Source organism: Drosophila miranda, chromosome 2, assembly GCF_003369915.1.
Source record: "Drosophila miranda strain MSH22 chromosome 2, D.miranda_PacBio2.1, whole genome shotgun sequence".
NCBI classification, from domain to species: domain Eukaryota; kingdom Metazoa; phylum Arthropoda; class Insecta; order Diptera; family Drosophilidae; genus Drosophila; species Drosophila miranda.
This window is the reverse complement of record NC_046675.1, coordinates 10,617,718-10,640,238: the sequence shown is the minus strand read 5'-3', so window position 1 is coordinate 10,640,238 and position 22,521 is coordinate 10,617,718. Positions and strand designations below refer to the sequence as shown.

Here is a 22,521-nt window from a genome sequence, read left to right as displayed (position 1 = left end):
CTTTTTTATACATATGCACTCTTTATTATGTAGTTTTAATTTATTTACAATTATTTGTTTTAGGCTTAAATGCTTTACTCGTTGCACAAATAGATCGTAGATGCTAAGAAAGTAAAATGAAAATTCGTTTTAGCCGCTTTCCTCGATGGATTGAATTGTAACGTTATTCAAGAATAAATAGGAACACAAACATAAAAAACACTAATACTATTTTGAATTTGTTCTGGAAGTAGGCAGATATTTCATCGTATATACTAAATTAAATGTTCTTTTCGTTCGTTCTTGATCTGTCAGGCTAAGGCTATGGCTATATACGAGTAGGTGTTGGCTTTTTGGTCTCTCTGCTTTTGAAGTGGCCGCCCCGCCCACTTCGTTTCGGGGGTGGGTGGGGTGCCCTGAGGATGCTAGTTATTCTTGTGTCGGTGTGCTTAAACTCAATTCAAAAATTCTGCTTCTCTTGTGTGCGTAGTGCGTGGAATTACAGCGCATTGGGATGGGGCTGCGCAATTTGGCCGGCCAGCGTGCAGGATCTACAGCAGAACTGGGCATAGTACTGGTTGATGCAGTACCTTCCCTTCACGATCAGCTTGCAGTTGGCAAAGAACGGATTGTCAATGCACTCGGGCGATACAGGTATGACAGCTAGAAGGACACACAAAACGGGAATGTAAATTACCAAACAATAAACCTTGTTTCTTGACTTACATTGGATGGTAACCGTCTCCTTGCTGACGCTGTAGCTGAATGCATTACTAGCCTTGCAGCCGTATATGCCTGTATCCTCGGTGCTCACATCGCTGACAACCAGTCGATGGGGCTGGGCTGTAGTCGTCAAAGGGTATTCGATATCAAAAAGTGTTCTTAAGGAAGTTCTGACTCTACTCACATGTAATCTGTATGCGCTCGTTGCTGTACAGCGGTGTGTTGTCCTTGGTCCATGTCACATTTGGTTCTGGATAACCCTGCACCGAGCAGCTAAGGGCGATGGTGGAACCTGGAGAGTAGCTGTTCTTAGGATCCAGTGCCACCAGAGCCTGGGCATTCACTAAGAGCAGAAAAAGGGGAGAAACCAATTACTACAAGTCCCCAAACATCAATGGGATTTCGAACATAAAACAGTCAAGAAACACGTAAAATCCAAGGCAATCCAAAACATGCAAATCCACTTACCTGTCGGCGGCGGCACATAGACCGGACGAGATGGTCTATAGGGGTAGCTGGGTCTCTGTGTGACCGGCGCCGTGGCCGGATCTATCACATACTGCAAGTACTGGGCATCCTCGTTGGTCAGGGCCCGAGCGGGACCCACCGCCTTCAGCGTGACACGCAGCGAGACGGGGCGTCCCCGCTTGTTGTACACCTCGCAGGTGTACAGACCCAGATCCGACAGCTGGATGGAGCGGAACAGCAGCGAGAAGTCGCGTGCCATCTCAGCCCGTCCACGCTCCCGGTTGCCGAACAGGTTGTTGTTGCGCCACCAGCTAACGTGCGGCTGCGGATAGCCACCGGCTGGGCAGCGAATCACCGCCGGTCTGTTCAACTGCACGATCTGAGTAATGTTCTTGTTGCCGTACACGTATGCGGCGGTGTCAACGGGTTCTACCATCACCAAGTCGTCGACAAGCAAAGGGATTAGAAGCAAGCAAGCATGCACACAGAATGCAGTAAAAAGCAGTTAGTTATAAGGCCAACACCAAACACGAAAAATACAAGAAAAACCAATAAGAACTCCACAGTCGATGTTCCGACTGTAATTAATACCCAATGCTCAGATTTCTTAGAATTCAAGAAAATGCGATGATGAAATTTTGATTCATTTCTGGCTGCAGCGAATATTAGTCTTAATTATTCATTTTTCGTATTTTTAAAGCGGCATATTCTTTGAATATTCAATTTAAACTTCGAAGGCGATGTGTTCAAACTCGTACAAAACAGACAAAAAGGAAAGGAAGTACGCGAATACTATTTTGTGAGTAATATTTTTTCGAGTAATCATAAGCATCGTTTATAAACAGATTCTTCGAATAAGCCGAATCTGAAATTTCCCTTCACAAAGATCGACAATAATTATACATTCCATGCATGAGATGCAAGATCCCTTTTGAAGGAAATGAAATGCCTTAACATAGAAAAGTCAGCACGTACCTGTCACTTGGAGGGCAACCTCACGTCGCACGGGCTCGCCCAGGCCATTGCTGGCCACACAGACATAAGTGCCATCGTCGGTTTGACGCACTTGCACGATGGTCAGATCACCTGTCGACGTCAAGACATAGCGTCCTTGGTTCGTATCGATCTGTAGAGGATTTTGAACAAAAACTAAAGTGTCTGAAGAGCGAGTTCTGTCTTTGGAGTCGTACCACCACGTTCTTGAGCGACCAGGTGATGTTGGGGACTGGGTTGCCAGTGGCGAAGCATCGCAGCACGGCGATGCCACCGATGGAGGTCTGGACATCCAGTTCCTGCGGCTGCTTGGGCTCCAGAGCGGCCCTGCTATCGCCCGGATAGACGACAGTTGGGGCACGAGTGCTGGGCCGCTGGGTGGGGCGGGCTGGCTGCACACAGAGATAGCCACAGCCATCGCTGCAGCACTTGTTCTCGCCACGGCAGTCAGCATCGGTGTAGCACTCCTGGGCACAGTTGCTGGCATTGGCCGCCAGTCCGGGGCAGACTCCGGGCTTGTTAATGTCGCGGCAGACAGGCGCAAACTGACGATCTCCCGTGTTGGCAATCTCAATGGCACACTGCTGACCCTCGGGGCAGGAGTAGCTCTCGCACGGGTTCTCGCACAGGCACTTCGTGCACTCCGGCTGGGATCGGTCGGCCTCACGGCGAACGCCATAAGGACAGCGCAGTTCACGGCACTCGTTCTCGAAGCTCTCGCAGCGACCCTGTCCAATTTCGTTGTCAATCTCGTTGTCAACGGGCCCTGTGGGGAACGGAACGTAAAGGATCAGCCTTGTGCAGACCAACATTCTGAAGATATCCCAAAGACCCGTGCAATCTTAGAGCTAGTGAAAGTGCACTACTAATCAAGACTACTGATGCTACTTCTAATAGTTCTACTAAAAATCAAGCAGGTTGAAGGTGGGCAGAGTGCAAGGTGCGAAATTGGATGCATTTGGAGGGTGGTGGTGTTCTGGGGTGCAGAGTGGAGTGCATTTAGCTGGTGTGCAGGCTTACTTCCGCAGAGATTCGTGCATGCCTCAAACGAACGGAAGTTGTTCTGATTGCCGGAGCAACCCGAGTAGATGAAGGACACACAGGTGCCGCGCTCATCATCGTAATACCAACGACGCTCCTGCACCGCCGGTCCATTGCATCGGCCGGTTACCAGGGGCAGCAAACATATCTCTACTTACGCCATCGGGGGAGGGGGGAAAACCAAGAGAATCTGTTAACCAATTGTCCCTTTGGGCGCACGTCACTCATCAAAACGTTACCTTTGACCGTACCCACTGACGGCTCCGGCTCGCGGGCCGCAATGCAAACAGTTTGACACTCGTACAGATCACCGAAGCGATTTCCGGTTCCATCGCATCCACCGTAGGTGAACGGCTCGCAGGTACGGGAATCGCGATTGAAATAGTAGCGGGTCTGCCACTGAGTGCAGGGCCCCGTAGTCACAGGCTCATTGCAAACGTCTAACGCAAAGTATTAAAGCACCTGAAAGATGAGGTTCCCTATCCATACACTTACCCACTCCCTTGAACTCGCCGCACTGCCTCTCGCACTGGTCGCGCGTCTCGAAGCGGTTTCCGTTTCCGCCACAGCCGCTGTAGGTGAAGGCCGTGCAGGCCATCTTCTCGTTGTCGTAGAACCAAGCCGTGGTATGATTATCGCACTCTCCGGCCTCCGGTGCCTGAGTGCACACGGAGTAGGTCTGCAGGAAAGAGAAATGTTTATTTTTTGAGACTGTCAGTAGTCTTTGCTGATAAAGAACTTACCGGTGCTGGTGGTTGGGGCTCGGATAGTGCCTGATCCCGGCAATAGCCCAGACATTCCCTCTCGGAAACGAAGTTATTGCGATTGCCGCGGCAGCCGGTAAACTCGAACTCGTGACAGGCGCCACTGCGTTCGTCGAAGTACCAGCGACGAGAGATGTCATCGCAGCGACCGCGCACCGGTGGCAGGGAGCAGGTGGTCTGGGCATCATTGCACTCGTTCTGGCACTCCTCCTCGGTGGCATAGCTGTTGGCATTGCCGCCGCAGCCCGAGTAGACGAACTCGTCGCAGAGTCCCTCCTGGCTGTTGTAGAACCAGCGGGTCTCGTTGTCGTAGCAGTTGCCCGATTCGGCGGGTAGGAAGCACTTGGCCGTATCCGGCTCTGAGCGGGGCTCCTCGGGTTCTGGCTCTGGTTCTCCGAAACGATTATCTACGCTGGGAGCGCAGCGAGCCGAGCAATCCTGCTCAGACTCGAAGCGGTTATCGTTTCCGCCGCAGCCGCCATAGTAGAACTGCTGGCAGCGACCGGCAGTCGCGTTGAAGTTCCACTTGAGCACATACTGATCGCAGTCGCCCGCGGCAGCTGGCTGATCACACTGGTGGACAGCAGCAGATGGAGGAGGCTCCCTAGTCTCTGGCGGAGCAGGTCGTCTAGTCTCTGGTGGTGGAGCCTGGGGGCTGACACAGCGCGCCTGGCAGTCGGACTCAGTCTCAAAGCGATTGCCGTTGCCAGCACAGCCGCCATAGTAGAACTGGCGACATGCGCCGCTCTCTCCGTCAAAGTGCCACTTGAGGGTGTACTGATCGCAGTCTCCGACGCTCGCGGGCTCGCGACACACATCCACGGTGCTGGGGGCTGGGGCTGGGGGTGGCGTTGGGGGTTCGGGCTTCTTCTCGCAGCGCGCCAGGCAGGCATCCTCGCTGGCAAAGCGATTCTCGTTGCCGCCGCAGCCGCCGTAGTAGAACTGGCGACAGCTCTCATCCTTGGTGTCGTAGTACCAGGCGGTGACATAGTTGGCGCATTCTCCCACCTCCGCGGGGATCTCGCAGATGTCCTTGGCTAAGTCACACACACAGAGGAGGAGAGTGTGTTAATCGAACGTATGTTCTGGCGAGGCTTCGGTGCACACATTGAAAGCAGCCACAACAACATTTAAAGCTTACCAACTTGCCGGGGACAATGGTCCTCGCAGGACTCCAATGAGGGGAAGCTGTTCTTGTTGCCACCACAACCAGTGTAGTAGAAGGGCACGCAGCGCTTCTCGCTCTCGGAGAAGTGCCACCTGGCGTGCCGTTCGCTGCAATCACCAGTTTGCTTAGGAAGTGAGCATTGCTCTGAGGTTTTGGTGGTGTTGGTGGTGGTGGGTCATAGGTGGTAGGTGGTAGGTGGTAGGTGCAGGAAGGATGCAGGTGTAGATTCAGGATACGGAACGGGTGTTCGGATACGGGTATTCGGCATAGCAAGTAACCAAGCAAGCAATCATGCGCATACAATAAACCAAGTTCAAGCAATAGGAGGAAAAGGAGAGTGTAGGAAGAACATACCGTTAACCAGGATAGAGAATCAGGCTTAAGCTTAAGACTAACAATAACCCCAAGCAACACATTGCCGGTAACTCCCCAATAGTACAGAACAGGTAAAACGAAAGATGGAAATAGATCAGATCCCAAACCTTTGAGTACGCCCGGCTGGCGACAACTGTAGCTGCAGGCGTGCTCCGTCGGATAGTTGTTCTTGTTGCCCTTGCAACCGCCGTAGGTGAAGGGACGACAGATGTCGGTCTGGTTGTCGTAGTACCAACGCTCATAGTTTCCGGCACAAGGTCCATTCTCCACAGGCTGTTCGCAGGTGGCTGCAGGCGGAAACAGAAGTTTAGTTTAGATTGGAGGACACGGCCACACCGTCAGACAGTTAGACAGTTCGACTTACGGATACTCTCACTGACAGCACATGTGCCCTGGCACTGTTCGAGGCTATCGAATCGGTTATTGGTGCCGTAGCAGCCGCCGTACTGGAACTCCTCGCACCGGTTGCGGTCGGTGTCGAAGTACCACTTCTTGGTGAAGCCCTGGCACGGTCCGACGCTCTTGGGCAGCAGGCACACATGTTGTCCGGTGTACTCCTGGCAGGTGTCCTTGCACTCCGCCTCCGTCTCGAAGCGATTGGCATTGCCATCGCAGCCGCCATACCAGAACCGAGCGCATCCGCCGTAGTTGGTATCGAAGTAGTATTTGACGCTGAAGTTGCCACAGGTGCCCGTCTCCTTGGGCAGGGCGCAGGCCTTCTGCGGTGGCTCCTGGACATTCTCGCAGCCGCCGAACTTCTCGTCCGTGGCACTGCTGATGCCATCGGGACAGCAGCCAAACTTGCTCTCCACACACGTGCATCCTTCGAAGTTGGGACCCTTGGCCGGTGTCTTGTCGTCCTCGCAGCACTTAAACTCCGTCTGGGTGCAGTGGCAGCCGTGGTGGTGGGGTCCCTTGGCGAATGTGAGTCCGTCTGGGCAGCAGCCGAACTGCGTGGTCTCGCAGGGGCAGCCGTCGAACTTGGGTCCCTTGGCGGCCGTGATCTTGTCGGGACAGCAGCCGTGCGGAGTGGTCTCGCAGGCACATCCCTCCTGGTTGTATCCACGGGCGGCAGTCTTCTTGTCCGCACAGCAGCCGTAAGGAGTGTAGTGGCAGTCGCAGCCCTCGAAGTTGGGTCCTCGGGCAGCCAGAATATTGTCGGGACAGCAGCCGAAGGACGTGTCCAGGCAGCAGCCCTCGCCGTTGGGTCCATGAGCCGGTGTCTCAGAGTCGGGACAGCAGCCGAACTGTTCGCGAGTGCAGGCCGCGCAGCCCTCACCTCCAGGACCAGCGGCAGGTGTGCGACCATCCGGACAACATCCATGCTCGGACTGATCGCAGCCCTTGGGTCCTTCTGCTGGTGCGTCACAGCCTTCGAAGTTCTTGCCCTTCGCCGGGGTCTTGGCATCCGGACAGCAGCCAAACTCGGCGAAGGAGCAGGACTTGCCCTCAAGATCGGGTGCCTGAGTGGAGTCTCCACCGGATCCCTCGATCTCGGTGGTGGATTCTGGCAGTGACTCTTCCGTGGTTGTGGTGGGTGGCACGGTGGTTGTCTCGGGACATCCCTCGTTGTCCTCGCCCTCGGCAGCGGTGAATTTGTCGGGACAGCACCCGAAGAGAGTCTCGGCGCATTGGATTTGGGACAACCCTTGTTGTTCTTGCCTCGGCCGGGGATACTCCGTCCAAGCAGCAACCGTATTTGGTGTCAGCGCAAGTCTTGGGAATGGGACAGCCCTCATCGAAAGGTCCCTTGGGCGTGGTCTTGCCATCTGGACAGCATCCGTACTCGGACTTGACGCAGTCCCTCTTCTTGGGCTTGCACTTGCGGGGCTTGTCCTTGGTGATGGCCGACTCCCAGGTGTTGGGAGTGCTTGACTCTTCCTCATTGTCAGTGGAGCTCCAAATGTCGCTGGTACCGCTTCCAAGCTCCGTGGACTGGGAGCTGTCTGTAGATCCCTCAGTGGTGCTATCGGTGGATCCTTCGGAGGTACTCTCCTCGGTCGGGCCACTCTCAGTGGTGTCAGTGGTGCCTCCGCTTTCTGTAGACTCAGAAGCATCGGTAGATCCCGAGGATCCCGAATCTGTGGATTCGGTGGATTCGGATTGATCTGTTGATCCAGAAACGTCAGTGGATGATGATGAATCTGTGGAAGTCGATTCCGTGGCATCTGATGAGCTTGTGGAACTAGATACATCCTCAACAGTGCTTCCTTCTGTGGTTGAGCCTTCGCTTGATCCAGCCTCAGTGCTTTCTGTTGAGCCCGTGCTCGCTGCCTCTGTCGATTCCGTGGACAAGGTTGATTCGGGAGATTCGGTGGATCCATCGCTGGAGCTGACATCAGTGGAACCTTCAACAGTGCTTCCGCCCTCAGTCGTCGATCCGTCGCTCGACAACTCAGTGGTTTCAGTGCTGTCCGAGCCGGAAGAGGAGGAGGAAGGTGTGGTATCGGTAGTGTCTGATGAGCTGCCATCTGATGAACTCTCGCTTGAAGCTCCACTGGTCGAAGAAGCATCGGTGCTGGATGAAGCATCACTCGTGGAGGAAGAATCAGTGGTTGAAGATGCATCCAGGGTTGAGGACTCAGTTGTGTCGGTCGAGGTTTCGGGTGTAGTTTCCGTGGTTTCTTCGGAAGTGGATTCAGTCGATGCAGAAGAATCGGTCGAAGACGAAGTGCCATCACTGGTACTGTCAGAGGAGCTCTCCGTTGAGCTGGAAACGTCAGTGGAATCGGTAGAACCTTCAGTGGTGTCGCTGGAATCAGACGCCGATGACGAAGCCGCATCAGTGGATGATTCGCTGGTATCAGATGTCTTGTCAGAGGAGTCTGAAGATTCGCTGGATGAGTCCGTTGAGCTAGAAGCCTCTGTGGAGTCTGAAGTATCTGTGGAGCCTGAGACATCCGTCGAGGCGGGCACATCTGTAGAGCTGGAAGAATCTGTAGATTCAGAGGTATCCACTGAGCTGGACGATTCAGTGGCGCTCGATGCGTCTGTCGAGCCACCAGAAACATCAGTGGATTGATCGGTAGATTCACTAGAATCGGAGACTGTTGATGCAGGGGCATCGGATGTGGCGTCGCTTGATTCGCTGGAGCTCGACGCATCTGTGGAGCCGGACACGTCTGTTGACGCATCTGAAGATGATTCAGATGTTTCCTCATCGTCTCCGCTTCCTTCGGTCGAAATACCGCTGTCCGTCGTGGACTCATCATCTCCTGATCCCTCAACCGTAGTGCCAGTCGAGGCAGACTCATCGAATGCAGTCGTATCGGGGCTATCGCTTAGCATCAGTTCTTCGGTGAAGAGCGTGGACTCCGTCTTGGCATCATCGTCGAGATCGACACCGTCGGAAATCTTCTGATCGCCTGGCAGACTATCTGTGACCAATTCCATGTCATCCTCATCGCAGTCGTCCTCGTCATCGTCCTCAATGGGTTTGTCGGTGCTTGTCAGGGGCAGGATTTCATCTTCAGTGCAGGCCTCGGAATTGCACTTCTCGGATATGGATTCCAGCTTGGATTCGTCGCAGTTCAGGGCCTTGGTGCCATTGGCAAGGCACAATACCTCGCGAGTACGTTCACCTCCGCCGCAGGGCTTGCTACACTGGCCCCATGGTCCAGTGAACCATTCTCCAGGGCACTCCTTCTCCTCGCCCTCGCAATCTTGCTCCAACTCCGGTTTCGTTTCCTTGTTGCACTTGGTGTCGTCGGTGGCTGGGGTCACGGTTTTGCCATCGAACTCTCCGCAGATGACGATGCGAGACTGAACACCCTTGCCGCAGGCGGAGGAGCACTTGCTCCACTCCGATGAGAACCACTGCGCCTCGCACTTGGGCGATTTGCAGGGTCTGGACAGAGAAGGTACCTCTGGCTGACAGAACTCCTCTGGATATTCCTTGCCATCCTTTGACCCACAAATAGCGGTGCGGGTCTCCGTGTTCTGGCCGCAAGCATTGCACTAAAAGATGATGCCACATTAGTAGGGATCTAGGAAAAATGTCTCTCTAATACTTACTCCACTCCATTGGGAGATGATCCAGTCAACACCCTCGCAAGGGGTCAGAAGGCAGGTCTTCTCCACCTCTGGCTTATCCTCCACACAGTCCTCGTCGGGCAGGACACGCTTCTTTCCGTTCTCCTTGATGAAGCAGGTGGCCTTGCGGGTCTGCTTGCCCTCGCCGCACAATTTGTCGCAGGGTGTCCAGGGACCCAAGTGGTACTTCGGGCAGTTCTTGACATCCCGATTACATTCCTGGGCAGTGGCAGGCTTGTTGCCAACCTCCTTCAGGCACACTGAATCGTCCTCAACCGTATGTTCGCTGATAGATAAACCTTTATTAGGATTGATCCTTCGATTAATGATCAGCTGACTCTTACCCATCGGAGGAGATTCGTTCGCAGGTGACTGTTCGATTTTGGAAGCCATCAGAGCCGCAGCCCTTGGAGCACTTGCTCCACTCGCCCTCCACCCAGTGTGGGGCACAAGGCTCTGTGCCGCAGGCCTGCTCTTCAGCGGGCTTGGATTCCTTCTCGCAGAGAGCCGCATCGACCTCCTGGAGGTTGACGCGGTTGTTGCACGTGATCTTGCGCGACTGAGTGCCGCCGCCGCAGGAGGCGCTGCACGGACCGAACTCGCGATGCGTCCACGTGTGGGTGTCCGGCTGGCTGTGGCTCAGGGACTCGGGAATGCTGTACTCGTAGTCTATGCTCACGTTCTTCTCCTGCACCAGCATCACGATGAAGATGCTCTCGGAGATGGGGCCGGGGCAGGTCAACTGATCGGGGGCGGCAAATCCCATGGGCTTACGCTGGTAGTTCCACCACGAATCCGCATAGAACATGGGGCGGGGGAAGTCGATGCGCCAGTTGCCATTCAGATGGTAGTGGCCCGACAGGTTGCGGCAGGCCAGATAGTTGTTCGACGGCGCAGTTTCCAGGATTTTAATGTTGGTGGCGCCCTGGGGCACGAGCAGCAGATCGTTGTAGCCGGGGGCCAGATCACTGGAGCTGTAGGTATTGTGGATGGTCTTGCAGGTGCTGCCGTCGCCGCCGCACTTGCGGCACTTGTCCTCCTTGGCATCGCTGCCCAGCATCATGTCGCAGCCCACGGGCATGCACTGTCCGTTGACGCACACGTCGTTGTCCTTGTCGTTGCAACGGGTGCCGTCGACGACCTTCTCCTTCTGGCGATAGTAGAAGCGCTCGCCCTTGGGCATGCAGTTCAGCTCGCACGGATTCGGGGCACCCAAGTAGGGCACCCACTCGTACATGACTCCGTCGAACCTCTGGTCGTCGAAGCGCGAGCACTGCAGGGCCCTGAAGTCGGGGTCCTCCTCCGGACAGTCCTGCGTGTTGCACGAATAGTAGCGACGATTGCCGCCGCTGCACTCTGCCTCGCCATTGTAGCTGATGGATTAGGGACTAGCTCGGAAAAGGGATTCTATAGGATCTGTGGGGCATTCTACTCACTCTCGGCGCAGGCATTCGCGCGTCTGGTAGGACACACCGCCTCCACATGTTCGGGAGCAGTCCGAGGGCGAGCTCCATTCCGTCCACTCATTGGGATCGTCGCCCTCTCCGCCGGGCGTCACGGAACTCTCCGGCAAATACATATTCGCGCCATATTGTCTTTTTTGTCTCAGTCCGGGCTGTGTATGGGGCGTTCAGTGAATGGGATCAGGGAAAGACCTTTGGGGAATCGTTTGGCTATACTTACAAATCTACTCTGGGAGTCGGGTATGCCAGCCAGTACAATGAATGCTATCAAGGCAGTTGTACTGAAATGAGGAAAGTGGAAATCGATTTAATTAAACGCCACTCAAAGCCATAACCTCGCCCAATAACAGAGAGCCAATACTAGGTTCCATTCATTAAACCCAACGACACTGCGTCACGTGTTGACTTGTTGCAAATATTTGTTGACTTTGCCGCATGCTTGGACATCTACAGACTCATTAAAGACGAAGCAACAGGCGGAAAGGGACTGTGGACAGTGGACTGTGTGCACTGTGGGTTGGGGACTTTCTCAAAGAGAGACCACACCACACCACACCACACCAGGCCGGAGCACGTCCAGCGAAGGGGCACAAATAAACTTTTGTGGGGCTTCGGCTTCCCAGCGACAAAAGGCAACATGATGAACTTGTTTATGCTCTCTCTGGCCAGAGCAAGCAAACATTGAACTTGTTTTTGCCACAAAAATGCAGAAGAGGGTGGGATGCGAGTGCAGCCAGCAGGTCACTGGATAGCGGGGGGTTGGCAGGGGTAAGGGGGAACAGAATATCGCAAGACTTGGTCAAGTAAAATTTGCAATTTCTTCGGTAACAATTTTTTATTATGCGCCGGGGCGACCATAAATATGCAATGCCACATAAACAAGACATAATTTAGCAGCACTTCCTGCCGATTTGCCAAAAAAAAAGCAAACACGAAAAACGGAGGAGCAGGAAAGCAGAGGAAAGGAAAAGAACAGGCAAATAATAAGTACCACGCCGGAGAATATATGATTATGCCGCAGACAGGGAGACGCCGCAGCAGCAGCAGCAGAGGCAGCCGCAGTGGCAGTGGCAGCCGAGGCCAAGGAGGACGACACGCCCGAGGACAAGTTGCGTGAATATGTCAAAAGCGTTCAATGTTGCACAGGCAAAGCTTGCCTTGCCCCATTGTTGGGGGCTTGCCAATTTAATTTCTGACGCTGCGTGCAAGGAGGAGAGCCTTCGTTTTGTTACGCTTGGACGCCTTCGACGGATGGCGCTTGCTCCTTCCGTCCTGGTGCATGGTGCCTGGTGCCTGGTGCCTGGTGCCTGGTCCTTGGTGGCACAGCAGGCGTGCTGCTTATGACAGCAGCCGGAGTCAGGGGCAGGACGCCAAGTGTGGCCATAATTTTTATGCTTCTGTGTTGGCATTTTAATGCAATTTGAGCGCATTTCCCTTTTGAAACCAATGCCAGGACACCTATTGCTTTGGCAAGGACCAGGACCAGGACAACGACAAAGGCAACGGCAACGGCAAACGGCACACATTTCACAGTCCATTGAGCTCGCGCTGAACGTGGAGCGCTGGAGGCGGCGTCACCCAGACGCCTCCCATGGCATTGCGTCATAGAAACAGGATATGCCACTGCTACCTACCGACCACGACCAGGACCACGGCCGGGACAAACTCCAAAAGAAGCGCTATTAATTGGGCAGTTCCCCTGAAAGCAGAAGCCAGCAGCCAGAAATCTGCTGAGACGGCAGAAACCACAAAATCAGTTCATGATTTCGTTGTTGTACGCGACGGCGGCTGCTGATTACGCAAAATCCTTCTCCATCTTCTACATCCTCTTGTTCCCAGAACAAGGGAGTCGAGGGAAAAATATTGTTATTGCCACATGTGGCGGATGCCACGTGACACGAGCATAAACAGTTGGCGCAATCGTCAAATAAGTTACACATGTCATGTAAACCCCCGACAGAAGCCAAAGTCCCGGCCACAGGCCACAATCCACAGCCAGCCCCCACATAAATGTCAAACAAACAGAGGAAATGCTAAATTCGGCGGAAACTTTACAATAATAAGAGTACAAGATATACTTGTACTTGTACTTGTTTTGCCCTGCCCCACTGCCCCCCAGACATTGAACAATAAATAGTTCTTTGCACTGCAGGCCACAAAGCACTGCCCTGGCTCTGACCTGTTTTCGGCCTGAATGAAAAGGATTTTGCCCGCTAATAGCCAAGATCAAAGCAGCAGTCGAAGCGGGCCAATTAACAGGCAGGGCAACTGGTAGAGGCCAGAAATAGGGCCGCTTAAGCCCCCTCACAATAGCCATCCATTGTTCATTGTACTGCGGCCGCACAATGGCATCGGGATGGGAGGAGCAGCATCAATAAGTGCTGATAATAGTTTAAATGGGAATCGGGACATAGACTTAGGGTGGAGCATGCGGCAAAAGCTCTGCCCTTTTTTTAGATCAGACTCCACCTGGAATCATGATTTCGCGTCTAATCATAGTCATTTGGCCATCTTAAAAGGAGCCACAAATAAGTTTTTAAATTGATTGAAAGAAGTCTCTCAAGCGAGTTTTATTTTCTAGATTTCAGAACTCGTTCCCACAGAGCATGTACTGCTTAAATCCCTTGCATACCGAAGTAAGCAGAAACCAAATCAGGCCACAGAAACACCCCCCGTTCTCATAAGTAGCTCTAAGATATTTTTTTATATACACTTCACATCCATTCCATAGATATTCACGATCGTTTAATTGTTTGTAAATGCCTGGGAGGCAGGCAACAAGTGCATCTGGGGCTGGAATGCTGCAATGCTGCAATGGCCATCATAAATAAAGCGCCTGCTAATGAGCCGCAAGAATAGCACTGGCTGGCGGCACTTACTCCACAAGTGCGTGCACTTAGCCGCCAATCTCAAGAACGAAAACAAATTACATTTAATTTCATGGCAAACAATAAAGGAATCCCAAAAAAGTAGAAGACCCCCAAAAACCAACGGAAAGATACGAGTGTGGTGTGTGGCGAGTAGTTCGAAATCTAAACAATTGTGGCTACCAAGAACAAATAAATTCGAAGCAGATTTCACACCTGTACAGGTCCCAGTGGCGTTTGATTTTGTTTAGATGACTCATAGTCGAGGTCGAGGCAGTCAAATGAGGCAACCACCAGAACAACCACTCCGGCAACCACTTCACCAACCACTCCACCACCCACTTGGAAGCAGCAGCAGCCCCTAGAAGAAGGAGCGATGATTCTTGCCGCTGTTTCCCATGCCAATTGATTGGGGAGGCACACAAGTATGCACCACATCCTCCTATCCGCCGCCTGCGTCTGTGTCTGTGTGGATGAAGCCAATCGAATAGTGAGGCATGCAACATTGCTGTGTACCATGAAGATGGCACAGCTGCCTCTGCCTCCGCCACTGCCTCTGCCACTGTTCCCGGGGCCTTTGATGAAGATGGAATGCCCATGGCCCCCAGTTGCCAGCTGCAATCATTTGACTTCTGCCTGGCCCCTTTCGCTTGTTTTTATTTTCTTCTGTTTTATGTTGATTGTAAAAAAGGGAGCAAGCAACACTGGAATTTTTGTTGCAACAACTGATTTAATTGCAACCAAACCAAAGTGCAGCCAAAGGCAAGGCTCTGAAATGGCCCTTCCTGATGAAATGTGTGCTACCATTGCAGATCACTCCACTCTTAGAGGATATACTTATGCCCACTCTGTATCCTTAAGTACTCGTAATCAGCTTCATTAGTTTGAGGAGGCAGGCTCCAATTGCACTCAGTCTATTCGCATTTTATTTGGCCACAAAGCATCAGCCAGCAATTAGACGAAGATCTACCTCATTAGTTCAAAGGATACCCAAATACGTGGCTGTGTGTTGCATGCTCCTGCATGCCACTCAAACACACACACACGGTGCACTCATGACACACACGGCAAACGCACACAATCACACATTTGTTCAAATACAATTACATAGTCATACAATTATCGCAAGACAAACATAGACTAATGCAAAACGCCAAATTGTGGCTGAGGTGTGGCCAGGTAAATGCTGTTGCTGATGCTGCTGCCTCTGATGCTCCTGCCTCTGCCTCTGCCTCTGCCTCTGGCTCTGCCTCTGCTGCTCTTGATGATGACTCTATGAAGATGCGGGCTGCCAGAGGCTTGGTCGGAGGAGGAGGAGGTGGGGCAGGCACGACGACATTTGTTGCAACGGAAGTAAATGTTTGCATTGTTGAAATTTTAATTGCATTTGCATAAAGCAACGCACACACAGACATATCTATGCCTCTGCCACTCTGGCACTCCGTTGCTCCGTTGCTATTGCACTTGGCTGCGCCCTTGCCTGCATCCTATGCTGCTCCTGCAGCCATTTTGACTGGCAGCCAAACAGTTGCCACACAGAGCCAGACCTAGACCCGGACCCGGCCAAGCAATTATCAATTTCAAAATTAATTTAACTTAATTGAGTAGTGAAAATAATAAACATACGCACGCTCGTGCCTTTGCCCCGAAGTGTTTACACCGAGAGTACTGACTGAGATTATGCAACAGAACAGTCTCTTCCTGCCCATCTCTGTGGCCCTACAAAGTTGCAGCTTTTGGGGCTAAAAGGCACTTCAGCAACTGCCATGCGACCGACAGTGCCAGGCAGCAACAAAGTGTGCACAAATGCCTAATGAAATATTTGTCACGCGTTTGGACAAATGAGCAAACAGAATGCCCTGCTAAACGCAGCGAGAGAGAGTGAGAGAGTCGGTCCCAGAAAGGGAAAGACCCAGCCCGACTGTGTGAAGATTTTCCTCGGTTTCACTTTGCTTCTGGAGCCCCCGCCCCGTCAAACAACTTACTGACCCATAAATTTCACTCACTGACAAAATGTTCGACTTGTAAACAAATTTTTTATGGCAAATGTTGCACCAGCCACTTGAAGTGCAACATGCGACTGCCACAAGTGCATCCGCACTGTGCCAGGCAGCTAATTAGAGGCATCATAATGCCGCTGTCGCGACAGTGCTCCCTTCCCCCCTGGCCACACCACACCCTCTGTCGATCCCAGCCAAAAGACCCCCCCGGATAAACATTGGCAATTTTCTATTTGCCCAACTCATTCGGTTCGAGATTGCAACAAGCTGCTTGACTCCCTCCAAGTACGTATATGTACGTATATTCACTTATAGCTAATAGCACTCGAGAGAGGGCGGAGGGAGAGCATTGGAGCAGGGGAGAAGGAGAGCAAAGAAGGGAACTTTGAACCCACCACAAATTCGAGTAGGAGTATGAGGAGGGATTCATCAAGTCTCTGTATAAACATTTTCGCGACCATTCATGATAAAATAAAACGAAAAAAAATTCAAAAGAAATTAGCGCACAGGATGCCCCCATGATCTGGCATATTTCAGCACATAATTAGCGCAAACTAGCATTCAGTTCGCATAGAAAAAAACGCCAAGAAGTATTCCCAAACAAATGGTATTCTGGGAATTAAACTATTTATAGGAATTAAGTTATGCTTGCCCATTATTTATGCGATGCTAATTGAATACAGGAATTTATACTCTTATATGTACAATGCAATGAAGTGAATAATGTACGGGGCGGTTTGAGGGAGTAAAACTTATTAATCTTCGCATTAAAAACACATAATCCTGAACATAATTATTCCAGAAGGCACTCAACAGCAACCTACTGCCTGACGAAATAAGTCTATATTTAGAGCAAACAAAAACCAACTCCGCTGCCTGACGCACACAAATTTAAGTTATTTATAATAGCCTTCAAATGAAATGTTAGCCAAGCCAATTGCGTTAAATTTTATCATGCCAGCAGCTAACTGGCAGGTAAAATGTAGAGCAGACATTGATTTATAGCGCAATTACGGATTTTCTGGCATTGTTTCCACTGAGTACTCTTCAGTACTCTTTTCAGTTGTGGCAGTCGCTTCTTTCGAATTCCTCTTGGACAGGAATTGAAGGTGGAGGCTATTGCAGGCTGAGGATGCTGGAGAGAGGTCGTACAGTCACCCTGCATCCCTGTCCCTGTCCCTGACCCTATAACGGGCATCAATTCGGTCTCCAATCGGTTCATTTTATGTCATCGAGATGCACATCACGTCCTCTCAAGAGCCAGAACCGATCGTCGCTTGTCGTCAGTCAAAACATTTTTATGGGTTTTATTTTTCGGGTTATTCTGCTTTGGCCTGCTCTCAACGCTGGCGGCAAATGTTTCACTTGTTGCTGCTGCCGCTGCCGCTGCCGCTGCCGCCGCCGCCACTGCTGCACGAATGTCTCGCACTCCAATTCTCCATCTCTCCTTCTCCCTGCCACAGCGAGAACAGTGAGTTTTTAGGAACATTTTGCTGCATGTGACGCATCGTTTGTTGGGACCGTGGTCCCCTCGCGCCTCCTACTCCTGCTCCTGCTCCTACTCCTCGTTCCTGAATCTGCTGAAATTTTGGATATTTTTGCAGTCTTGGGTGTATCTTTTTTTGGCCTGCTTATACACTGTGCCCCTGCAATTTTGCGGCGGCATATTTTGGGGCATCCTTTTTATCTTCCGCGTTGCAGCGTACGTCGACCCCGTCTGAGGCGACTATCGAATTAATTGTCTGTGTGCTTGTGCGTGTTTACAGTGCATGAGGATCTGTGTGTGTGTGGGGTAAATATTAACATTAAAATATTTGCCACCGACACCATGCGGCTGGCATTTGATTTAGAGCTGCTCTAGGGAATAATTAAACGCTGCCATGTCGGCAGTCTTTTGTTAATTAAGCATAAAACATTAAGTCATGGGAAAACGATCTGCAGATCTCCAGATCTGGATCTGAAGAACTTCTGATCCCCATGGAGCGCTGTCGCAATCATCCAGCATGCCATGGGGGGGCACCATGGGGGGCACCCCACCATGCAGCACATGTTGCAAATGCAGCATGCACCATTGCCGCGATGAACTTGGGAGGTAATTGAGCCATGGAATGAGCAGGGGTCGGGGAAGGACTGCAACGCACTCGTACTCGCACAAGGCGTGCCGTTTGTTGAATCATAATTTGCTACTCATTTGCCGCATCATTCGATATTCCAATGAAATCAAATCCATTCCATCTGCAGACGCATTTCCGGAGGCGGACTTCCCCCGAGAATCCCCAGAAGCACCCAGCGGCACCACTCACACATTAGATCATCGTTTGGCTATCTCTGATTTATTTATAGCAATTAAGGATCAATTATGCAATCCAAGTGCAAACACGAGCGAATGACTGGACGTGGTTTTACAGGGTTTTGGAAGGTCTTCTTTCAAAGCAACCACTGGGGGTCTGCGTGTATCATTTTCAAAGCATAAATTTCGAAAATGTACTGTTTATAGAAATAGTACAGCAGGGGTATACGTATAAGCACACAGATCACCACTCAGTAAACAATTTGGAATAGCAACAGCAACTATGCACATGTGTACATGTATGTACAACTATGTATCTAAGTGTTGCAGCATTTTCCTGTTGATTCTATTCCTCCGATTCTCCGTTTGTTATTATTGCTGCTGGTCAAAATTTAGTGGTTTCCGCGGAATATTATTGTTCAAACATAACAAACAAAGTGTTGGGAAATCTATCAGATACATAGTTGCAAATGTACATAAAAAATGGGAAATATCTCTAAATATATACAAATGGGAGGAGTACTCATGCAAATTCCCCCGAAGTGACTACTGACTAAGCACAAATGCCTTAGCTATTCGTAGATTCTGGAAAAATTCTTCTGAAAGTATTCCTTCCCAGATCTTCGCATCGTGTGAGACACTGGAGCTCTGAAGTTCAAAGACGTCACGAGTCACAAATTTTCGCTTAATGTAGAGTTTATTCGGCCACTTAATGGCCACACACAGAGCCCGAGACAGAGACATACACTCAGATACAGAGTTACTGATTTACCGAGTGCGTTAAAACGTTTAGTTTGTACCATTAAACTAGAGACATAATGGTGTGTATAGTGTGTATCTCTCTCTGAGTGTTGACCCGCCTGGGCCCTGGGGTCTGGGCTAGCCGGCTGATCAGATCACCTACATACTCGCACATACATAGATGGGGAATGCTGCTTTCAAGACTCAAGATTCTCAATTGATTTTCTTTATCATCGAACACAATTGTCAAGTTCTCGAGAATTTTTCCATTATATCCGAAAACTACAAAGCCTTGAGAAAATGGTGAAAAATAATAAATAAATAATTTCCGGAGAATTTCCGATTAAATCGCAGATAGCAGGCACATGTCCCCAAACCCAGACTAACGGGTCATGTGTTGGCCACATTTCGTGGCATGAGCATAGCCGTGGCAGCATCATAGTCAGAATCAGCTGAGGCCATAGATTCTTCTTGGCCTGCTCCGCGACTGCCGACTGCCGTTGACAACGGGGCCGGGTAAAGAGATAGATTTTCGCTTTCAAGTGGTTGGGCACAGCATAGTTTTCGCGAAAAACTTTAAAAAACTTGACGAATGGATGCGCTAACTGCCAGTCGGCCAGATACTGCCCGAGGGAACAAGTTTCTGGGCTTTTATGTGTGGCTGTCGGTGTCGGTGTCGTCTTCGTTGTCGGCGGTGGCGGCGACGTCGGGCACCGGCAACTTTATGACTTTGGCCAAAAATAAAACGCACGCAATTCTTGCGGTCAACAGGCAACATCCAACATCCAACCCGGAGCAGCCTCTGTCTCTGTCTCAGACCCAGACTCAGATCATGCGAAAGATATGTCCAGCATGTGCGTGAGAGTCCGTACAACTGCCTCGTCAAGATCTTTAAAGGCATCTCTGCTGGGAGGTAAGGTGAGTGCCATCAACTTTGAACTGGCAGTGGCACTGCCCTGACCGACGTTGTCCATCTCTGCCCCTTCCGAATGTTTCACTTCATCGCCGTCAGTGGAGCCGCAATGGGGTACTTTTTTTTGGGAGGGGGGGCGCACTTCAAAGCGCACGCACTTCACCTACGCTGGCACCCAATCCGAAGGCAACTCTTTGCATAAATATTTACATTTCCATTCGAAAATTTGATTTGGTTTCTTTTTCTCTGGGCTCCCTGGGTATTGTATTGTGTGTGGCGGAATCGCACACACATTTTTGGAAAGCCAACAAAGGCAGTGGAAAAATAAAAAGGCCTGTCGTGATGGCACAGGTGAGGTAATGGCTTACTTTCTGGGGCACTGTTTGGCGGATGGGGGGGAGGGAGTGGGGAGTGGGGAGGGCCACCGATCTGGCTGTTTGAAGTACATAATTCTGTAGCCGGAAATTGAGATGTCTAAAAGGGGAATCCATCGACCTAATTACGGATTAAATTAGCTATAATACAAAATTCTCTTCGATGCCCTTGCGCTTTTAACTTTAGCATACACGTATCCTTTAAATCCTTCAAATTTGATTATGCATAATTACGAAAATTATCTCAAAACAAAATAGCCACAAAATTAGATACAAATATCAAGCATAATTGCTAATTGGAAACATTTTACCAGGACTTGGGCAATCTGCAATCAAGGCACACCACCCATTAACCAAGAACAAGAATTGGGGGGCAGGGGAGCGACAGAGAGAGGACTTTGAAAATGGTTTGAAAAATGTTGCAATTTTCATTAACAAACTTCAATTAAGTTGGCAATGCAATTTGGCATGCAAACAAAATGCTGGCCAGGATAATGGCAGACGCGTAGTGTCAATAACGGAGCGGAGCGCGCCTGTTGCACAGCGAGCACGTAGCCAGGATGCTCGTACTGCTACACTCCCACACACTACATCCGCACATGTGGACAGGACAATCACTGGAGGAAAATGCCAAGGATAGACGATGGGAAGAGCTGGGAGACCATCCAGCCAGCCAGGAGCCATGTCAAGTGTTTGCGCATGTAGTTCAAATGAAATTAAAATTCCAATTGACACAGTAATTTGCTAGCAACACAAAAGGAATCAATTTCGTGCCAAACACGACACACAGCTTGCCACTGTATCTGCCACTGCCGCTGCCACTACCACTGCCACAGTCACTGGTTACAATTGTATTTATCTGGCAGTGCCGTGCCGCATCTGGTAGAGTATTCCCATCCAGAAGATACATGTTTCATGTTTGTCTGATGCTTACCACAACCGCCTCGATAAATCCATTTTGCGGCTCCTTACTGTTGATGATAGCACAATAATCGAACCGTTCCGCGTCGTTGGGGCGGCTCCTTCTCGGAATTTCACGAATTTTGCACGCAAATACTTAAATCGAGGCTTGTTCTGTGTGGTTGACACTTGAAATGTTTTCGGTCGGGCTCGTGGCCACTTGAGTTTTAATTATTTCGCACACTCTTCACAACGAAAATGATTCTGCACTTTGCGCCTGCGCATGGCCAGAAAGGATACGGAATGACACTGAATTAATTTCGATTTCGATTTAAATTTCGTCCTCGGACCCGTCGTCTTGTTCTCGATCACACACACCCGCAGGGTTAGAGCGCACGCCAGCAACTGATCGAGTCGGATCGTATACGATCGCTCTAATTCTGTCTGCCACTGGCACTAGCAGCGAAAGCCGCAGCAGGCCCAACAGCACTAGTGGCGCAGCCCCAGCAGCGCGCTGCGTCTGCGTCGCTGCCAGCGGCACTACTCTGCCACTGCCACCGATAGGGTCCGGTCCGTCGATGCGATAGCGCCACAAAGGACGGGCTGCTGTTTCCGCTCCTCTAATCGCACCCAAATTGAATGGGATTCCTCCACTAGCTCTTGCTGTGAGATCCCCGATAATCAGCCTGAAAGCAAACGTGCTCGGGCGAGAGACGCACTAAATATATAAAGTTTATGGCTGTCGCTGATCCTTTAACGTAGCCCCAACCAACCGGCTTCTTTTGGCCCCCATGAGAGACTGAAGATGAGTGCGGTTTTTTGCAGTCGCTTCGCTGCACACACATCTTCAACTGGTTCTCTCTCCCATGGGGCTGGCTGGCTCGCTGATCTTTATGCGTTGCACGTGTGTGTGGCGGCGATCGGAGTGCTGTTGGTGTTGGTGTTAAAAAGTGATTTACTGTGCCAGCCCTCACATGTTCGGGATGCACTCGGAGTCGAGTCGAGCATTACTTGTCGGGCCTAACGAGTGCCGCCCCAGATGAACACATGTCGACAACATTCGTGGGAGTAGGAGTTGAAGAAGGATCCTTTACGGATCCTTGTCATAAGTCAACTGCACCAGAAAAACCATCTCAATTCGGTTTAATTGCAGCCAACACATGTGCGATGTGTTTACTTTGATTTTTCACGCTCCATTCGGAACTGAACGGAAGGGAAGGAAAGGGAGGAGAGGAGGTGGCCCCAGACAAATATAGATGTCCAGTGAACATGATCTTTGTTCGGTTGTGGGATAATTACTGTCTGGCATTGTCCGTGCGACATTGCTGGTACGGATCGGTTAACCAAAGCATCGATTACACCAAATTAGTCGAGTTCATTCATAAATTCATGAAATTCACATATCCACCAGAGTCTGAGTGACTATTTCC

The 22,521-nt window shown here is 50.9% G+C and overlaps 1 protein-coding gene across 1 annotated transcript; it reads right to left on the bottom strand.

The window, feature by feature from the left end:
* Nucleotide 1: 1 nt before the first annotated feature.
* LOC108156582 (papilin) lies at nucleotides 2–21,520 on the bottom strand. The gene is given in 20 exon segments (XM_017288115.2): nucleotides 2–642; nucleotides 706–822; nucleotides 887–1,045; nucleotides 1,171–1,599; nucleotides 2,146–2,296; nucleotides 2,361–2,929; nucleotides 3,184–3,354; nucleotides 3,444–3,644; nucleotides 3,700–3,883; nucleotides 3,948–5,005; nucleotides 5,110–5,280; nucleotides 5,619–5,798; nucleotides 5,876–7,147; nucleotides 7,150–7,176; nucleotides 7,179–9,468; nucleotides 9,526–9,829; nucleotides 9,888–10,916; nucleotides 10,980–11,158; nucleotides 11,227–11,287; nucleotides 21,126–21,520. Coding segments are annotated over 20 exon segments (8,739 nt in total). The 5' UTR covers nucleotides 21,149–21,520; the 3' UTR covers nucleotides 2–478.
* Between the last annotated feature and the right edge of the window lie 1,001 nt (nucleotides 21,521–22,521).